Below are 7,663 nucleotides of genomic sequence, written 5' to 3' on the forward strand. Positions count from 1 at the left end.
TTGCTTCAAAAAATTGTTATATACTTTTTGGCAATTCGAATAGAATTGAATAGAATTTTAAAGAATTTTTGTTTAAAAAACACTTTTATGTTGGAGCTCGAAAAGCAACTTTGTATTTTTGTAATAACGAGATGGTGAGAGTTTATTCAAATAATTAATAAAAAATGGATATAACTATGGATATTAATAACAATATTTTAGCTTAAGATTCTTAAGTTATGACTAACATTTCCATTAAAAAATAGGGAGTTGCTGTTTGCCAATTTTGCCACACAGTGTAATTTATGAAACAAGATTTGACAAAAAAAAAAAAACAACAAAAAAATTTAAATAGTTCTCCAATACATTTTTTATGGCATTTACTTTCAATCTATAATATTCGTGGCCTAGCATCAATGGCAAGGCCATATAAGCTACTTGGAATTGTAAATTAGTTGATCAGCGAAAAAATATAACAAGAACAAGAACAACAACATTAACAAGCAACACTATTGCTTATCAACTGCAATAATTAAATCAATATGCTTAACTTATAATCAAATCAGGCAGCTCATTCTAGTTAGGGCGATAAAGGCAAACAAAATGCTTATCAGCCAAGCAGAAGACAAAAGAGGCGTTCCAACTACATATTTATTCAACTCCCAATGTATCGTTATGGTCGCTGTCGCTTTCACAATACACACAACACGCATTCAGCTCTTAACTATTCAGGGAGAGAACAGAGCACCAGCTGGCAGTACGTGCGTGGCAGTGACGGAGAGCAGACGACCCCACCAAACGCCTCCACCTTCACGACTAAAGCGGGCCACGACTCTATGTGTCTCCAAAAACTCGTAGAATCTCAGAGTGCATGCTAGCCCCACCGTCTCCAAAAAACCAAAGCGAAATCGAAAACGAAAACAAACGACGAGCGACAAACGACGCAGCGCCATGGCAATTGATGTGGACTTTGATGTGATATTGGCCAAGTGTGGGGACAACAAACGCTACCAATACTTGCTGCTGGCACTCTACGGCTACATAATGTTTGTCACTTCGAGACATTATTTCTCACAGAATGTAATCGGCTTTATGCCCGATCATTGGTGCCATCATGAGCATCTGGAGAATCGAAGTTTTGCCGAAATCGAGGCTATCTATGCTAAATATGAGAATCCCTCGTGCACACGACTCGACTGGATCGATGGCAATGAAGCAATGAATGCCACAGTGAGCAGTCAACGCTGCGATCGCTGGATTTACAACTATGATTACGGTTTCCGTAGCATAAATGCCGAGGTGAGTTTTTACCAATCAATATGGATTATCGCACTATTATCGCATTAGACCCGTTCTCTCTCTCTCTCTCCATCTGTAGTTCAATTGGGTCTGTGATGCAGCTCTCAAGGGTAGAGTGGGACAGAGTCTCTTCTTTGTGGGTTCCATGTTTGGGACATTTATCTTCGGACTATTAGGCGATCGTATCGGACGTATTAAAACATTGATTTTGGCCAATTGGTGTGGCTTTCTGGGTGACTTTGCCACAATCTTTGCCCAAGATCTGACTGCATACTCAGTAAGTCGCTTTATCTCTGGACTAGCGGCTGAAGCCAACTCATATCTTATGTATATATTGGGTAGGTAGAAGTTTATAATGAAGGCGATGCCATCTTAAGGGCATCTTAAATGATTATTTCAGTATAGAATTTAAAGAATTTCTATAGAACAAAAAAAAAGAAAAAGAATTAGTTATAAAACTAATCTTCTAATTAGTTGGAACTTCAAAAGAAAGAATTGTAATTTTCACTAATTTTGTAAGTTCCACACTTAAAAATCAAAAGATGTGAGTTTTTGGCAATTTATAAAGAATGTTACTATCAAAGTCAACTACCAAGAAACTTAGTCTTTTACGAATTGCAACTTTTGAAATATTTCGACTTTTAAAAACTTCTTTTAAAAAATCATTTTTCGATATAAACTATAAGCCTATGAAATATTTTGGAAATTTGTTTTCTAAACCATCATAGCCCGTCAACTAATTTATATTTCTTCTTTCAGTTCTCGAATATATCTCGCCGTCACTACGCAATATTGGCTTGAACACAGTCCTAGGCATATTCTATTGTCTGGGACTGATAAGTGCATCTTGGCAGGCAAGATTTGTGGGTGACTGGCGCGGCTACATGATGTGGACGGCGTTTCCTTCTCTGCTGGTGACAAGTTTTTATTTCCTCATACAGGAGAGTGCCCAGTGGCTAATCACCCGGAATGACATCGATGGAGCCATTTCCAGATTACAAAGAGTGGCCAAATTCAATAAGCGTCAAGTCAGTCAAACGGATTTTGATGATTTTCGTAAACATTGTTCTAAAAGTTCAGAAAGTACTAAGTCCAAGGAGGTTGCACATAAACTACCAGGACTTTTAGATGCACTGAAGACACCTCGTTTGCGGAAAACGGTAATCGAAGTCCTCATTCTTTTGTAAGGCTCCAAATGCTTAAATTCCTTGACACAAATATAGCTTACATTCTCTTTATTTGCCCCGCAGTATGATCATAACAGTTTGTTACAATACGATGGCTCGGAATGTGGAGGGCGTCGGAATTTCACCCTTCATCATGTTCACGCTGAATGCTTTGACTCTGCCACCGTCGGGACTGATGCAGGCTCAACTTCAGGAACGATTCGGACGCAAATTTACTCTTGTGAGCTCTGTTCTTGTCACTGGACTCTTTGTAGCCGCCTATGGAATAGTTCTGACCATCTGGAAGCAGCCCAGTATCACACTGCTGGTTTCTTTAATGCTGACCTCCCGCTTTGGAATTTCCGTTGCCACCGGAGCCACCATGCAGTTCTGCACTGAACTTATACCCACCTGTGTGAGATCGCAAGTATTGGCAGTGGGCACAATAGCTGGAGCAGCAGCATCCTTCCTATCGCCGTACATTCAATATTTGGATACGTATAGTAAGGCTGGTCCGGCAATTATACTTTTCCTGCTCTTCATTGTCTGCACGTGGCTCTGCTTGCGTTTACCTGAGACATCAAACAAAAAGCTGCCCATATCGCTGGCCGATGGGGAGCAGTTTGGCGTAGGAGAGCGATTGTTTGACTTCTTGAGGAGGAAAAGAGGCAGTGAAGTCGACAAAATCGATGCAAGTGGCGAGACACAAGAGAAACTAATGCCTGAATAAATGACAAATGAGACACAGAAAATTGTGCCAAATTGTACTCTCTACAACATGAGATCCTGAATGTGGTTCAGATTTTATCAATAAGAACAATCTAACTAATTAATATGTGTATAAATGCAAACACAGTATTTTTGGCTCGTTGTGTCTGTGGATTCTATCATTAAAGTTAATCTAAGTTTATAATGAGAGCGTGTGTTGATTAGATAACCTGGCTATAAACCACTTATGTTTGGGGAAATCTTTCATAGACAAAAGATTTTCTGTAGTGTTCCGTCTAGTTGTTTAAATGATAGTTATGTTTCCCTTTGTGTAAGTTATATTTACGTTCTATTTATACTTAAGTATCTTATTAGATTGAACTTCTTCCAAATTTATATATGTACATACAATTACTTCTAATTATCGCTGATTTTGCTGAATTTGCTGGAGTGAAAATCTGCATTTTTAATGTCAGAAATATATGTGAGAATGTTTAGAGAAATTTAATAAAACCCCCAATGTTGTTTGTATGTCCAGATGATTATGTTGTTCTTATAGTCTACATAAATATGACATGAAGAATATAAAGATAAGTTTTACAACAGTCAGAACGTAGCATAATACACTCATAAGTATTCACGAGAAGTAGTAGCTGGCATTGTGAGCTCGGCAGTAGAAAAGAACAGACGCCATGTCAAAGAATGTAGATTTCGATGTGATACTAGCCAAGTGTGGGGATAATCATCGCTACCAATACTTATTGCTGGGACTCTACGGCTACATAACATTTGTCACTTCGAGGCATTTCTTCTCCCAGAATATTATCGGTTTCATACCCGATCATTGGTGCCATCATGAAGAGCTGGAAAATCGTACTCACAATTTATGGATCCTTCGTGTACCCGTCTCGATGCCATAGATTTAGTTAGTGGCAATGTGACTATTAGTGATAAGAAATGTGAACGCTGGATTTATGATTATGATTTCGATTTCGTTAGCATTAATGCCGAGGTGAGTCTATCAATCTATTTGGATTCTGTCTACAAGACTATCTCTCCCTTAAATTATAGTTCAATTGGGTCTGTGATGCAGCTCTCAAGGGAAGAGTGCGGCAGAGTCTATTCTTTGTGGGCTCGATGATTGGCACATTTATCTTCGGGTTATTAGGCGACCGTATAGGGCGTGTTAAAACATTGATTTTGGCTAATTGGTGTGGCTTCTTGGGTGATTTCGCCACAATTTTTGCCCAGGATTTGGCCACATACTCAGCATTTCGCTTTATTTCTGGACTTGCGGCAGAGGCTAACTTATATCTAATGTATTTATCAGGTACAAATAATCGAAATAAGAAAACAACACAAGTTTTTCCCATTAGAAATCTTCTTTAACTTCTCTTTCCTCAGTTCTCGAATATGTCTCGCCGTCGCTACGTAATGTTGGCCCCAATACAGTAATGGGTATATGCTTCTGCCTGGGACTGATAAGTACATCTTGGCAGGCAAGATTTGTGGACGACTGGCGAAGCTACATGATGTGGATGGCTTTTCCCTCTCTTCTGGTTACGATCTTTTATTTCCTGATACAGGAGAGTGCCCAGTGGCTAATCACCCGGAATGACATTGATGGAGCCATATCAAGACTGCAGGAAGTGGCAAAATTTAATAGGCAACAAGTCAGTGAAGAGGATTTTAATGATTTTCGTAAACATTGTTTAATAACTTCGGGGGATCCTGTTCAAAGAAGTACGAATACTACTGAGTCTAAAGAAGTACTTCATAACCAAACAGGATTATTAGATGCCCTGAAGACACCTCGTTTGAGAAAAATGGTAATCGAAGTCCTTATTCTTTAGTAAGTCTGTAAATTCTGATGTGAATCAAAAAAACTTATGGTTTTTTATTTATTTATTCATCCAGCATGATAATAACAGTTTGCTTCAACACGATGGCTCGCAATGTGGAGGGCGTCGGAATTTCACCCTTCATTATGTTCACGCTGAATGCTTTGACTCTGCCACCGTCGGCACTGATGCAGGCTCAACTTCAGGAACGATTCGGACGCAAATTTACTCTTGTGAGCTCTGTTCTTGTCACTGGACTCTTTGTAGCCGCCTATGGAATAGTTCTGACCATCTGGAAGCAGCCCAGTATCACACTGCTGGTTTCTTTAATGCTGACCTCCCGCTTTGGAATTTCCGTTGCCACCGGAGCCACCATGCAGTTCTGCACTGAACTTATACCCACCTGTGTGAGATCGCAAGTATTGGCAGTGGGAACAATAGCTGGAGCAGCAGCATCCTTCCTATCGCCGTACATTCAATATTTGGATACGTATAGTAAGGCTGATCCGGCAATTATACTTTTCCTGCTCTTCATTGTCTGCACGTGGCTCTGCTTGCGTTTACCTGAGACATCAAACAAAAAGCTACCCATATCGCTGGCCGATGGGGAGCAGTTTGGCGTAGGAGAGCGAATGTTTGACTTCTTGAGGAGGAGGAGAAGGAGTGAAGTCGACAAAATCGATGCAAGTGGCGAGACACAGGAGAAACTAATGCCTGAATAAATGACAAATGAGACACAGAAAATTGTGCCAATTACTCTCTACAACATGAGATCCTGAATGTGGTTCAGATTTGATCAATTAGATTATTCTAACTAATTAATATGTGTATAAATGCAAACAAAGTATTTTTGGCTCGTTGTATCTGTGGATTCTATCATTAAAGTTAATCTAAGTTTATAATGAGAGCGTGTGTTGATTAGATAACCTGGATATAAGCCACTTATGTTTGGGGAAATCTTTCTTAGACAAGACATTTCTACTGCCTATGTGATTAATGTGTGCAGTTCAAGGAGGCCTCATCAAGGCTATGCCTTTCCCCTTAATCCTGAATACCAATTCTAAGAGCTGCTTCTCAAAAATTTGCATTAATGCAGTTTCTCTTTTACTCTTTTTTTATGCATTCTAGAATTCCATCTGGCCGATCCCGAGCTGAAATAAATATATTTATTATATTATTATTTATATTTATAATTTTGCTTCTTAAGAGGCTCCAAATGTACTCACTCTCGTTCACTGCATAATTTACATAATAAATTCATTTTATTCTTCATTTATTTCATCCCCAAATTCTGAAAAAAATTATTCGTTATCCACAATCGTTTCCGTTTAGGTATTTTGTCATTGTGTCAAGGAATTCGTCTGTAATAAGTTATTCATTTTCAAATCTGAAATCCCGATTGCTTAATCGATTACTTTTTAAGCCATTTTTGAATCGAGTGTCAGTGAAACATTCGATTGTTCGATATTCATTACGTAACGTAACGTAAGAGATTAAAATATATTTCGCTAGATGGCGACGCTATAGTTTCCTTCAAAAGAAACGGTTTGATTTGATGTAACATTTGAAGAGTACAAAGTTCAGACAAATTAATTTACTAGTTTTATTTAAAGTACTTTCTATATGAACAATATAATTCGTCCTTTTCTAACATGTTTTCCGTCAGGCACAAAAATATATTTAAGATATTGAATGGAAACTTATATGTCTAGACTCTAGACTCTAGAATTGTTCTGAATAATACAACTTTCTATACTAAATTAGTTACTAAAAGCTAAGAAAACATACTTAATTGCTGCATATTGACTTTACTGTAACAAATACTGCAAAAAACTTTTAATTACCAGCAAAGTCCATTTTGCCTTTTTATCGCAGCGTTAAAAATATTAAAATGACCCACCTCAATCCAAATGTATTGTTTACGTGAGCCGTCGTCGGATTCGTGTCGTGTCTTTTTGACCGATCCCCTGCGCCTCCTCCCTTCCAACCAAAGTATCTGCAATGCACACATGCCCGGCTAAATGGCTATGAGAAATGTAAACATATTCAAGTGATTAATGCTTAACAATTTCGGCCCCATCGAGATGGGTTTTTGGAGAGGGTTTTCTTCATTCCAGGACGTTTCGCGTTTAGTATTTGCTCGTCCCTGGCTACGTAATTAAACTTGATTAATTGTCTAGTCAGCAACACAAAGGTAAAAATTTGCCCCCTGACCAATGATAACAAAACGGAAATGGAAATTAATTAATATGAATATTACGAAAAAAGAAAAAAGAGGCTAACATAAGATAAGCACAAAGGATAACGGTAATACATAGGCAAAAGTCTCATATATCTCTTAAATAGAAAGTTTAGAATATCTTTGAAATTGACTGCGAGAAAAAAAGTTGCTTGCAAAAGCAAACAATTTATGTGGGCAATCGATCCGGAAGCAAAAGAAAGTCACTTCTTTATTATAAAGACTTTTTTCATGACCCTTATCTTTTACTATACAAACAATAATAATACATTTAAAATTAATATGAATTTGGCTAAGTATTTCTTCAACATTATTACAAAACCAATATCTTTTTCAGTATAAATGTTTTGTTAGTTCAATTGGTGAGAAAATTCTTAAAGATGAGATTAATTCAATCATTATTCAACATTCGTTTTATATTAAGTTCATAT

At 37.7% G+C, this 7,663-nt stretch overlaps 1 protein-coding gene and 1 pseudogene across 1 annotated transcript; both read left to right on the top strand.

Moving 5' to 3' along the window:
* Nucleotides 1-5: 5 nt before the first annotated feature.
* Nucleotides 6-3,357, top strand: LOC6647258 (organic cation transporter-like protein). The gene is made up of 4 exons (XM_002069718.4): nucleotides 6-1,278; nucleotides 1,358-1,616; nucleotides 2,038-2,461; nucleotides 2,529-3,357. Exons 1-4 carry the CDS (start codon nucleotides 931-933, stop codon nucleotides 3,172-3,174), a joined length of 1,677 nt encoding a protein of 558 aa, XP_002069754.1. The 5' UTR covers nucleotides 6-930; the 3' UTR covers nucleotides 3,175-3,357.
* A 487-nt stretch (nucleotides 3,358-3,844) lies between these two features.
* LOC6647257 lies at nucleotides 3,845-6,132 on the top strand (annotated as a pseudogene).
* The last annotated feature ends 1,531 nt before the right edge of the window (nucleotides 6,133-7,663 follow it).

This window comes from Drosophila willistoni, chromosome 3R, assembly GCF_018902025.1.
Source record: "Drosophila willistoni isolate 14030-0811.24 chromosome 3R, UCI_dwil_1.1, whole genome shotgun sequence".
Classification (NCBI taxonomy): Eukaryota; Metazoa; Arthropoda; class Insecta; order Diptera; family Drosophilidae; genus Drosophila; species Drosophila willistoni.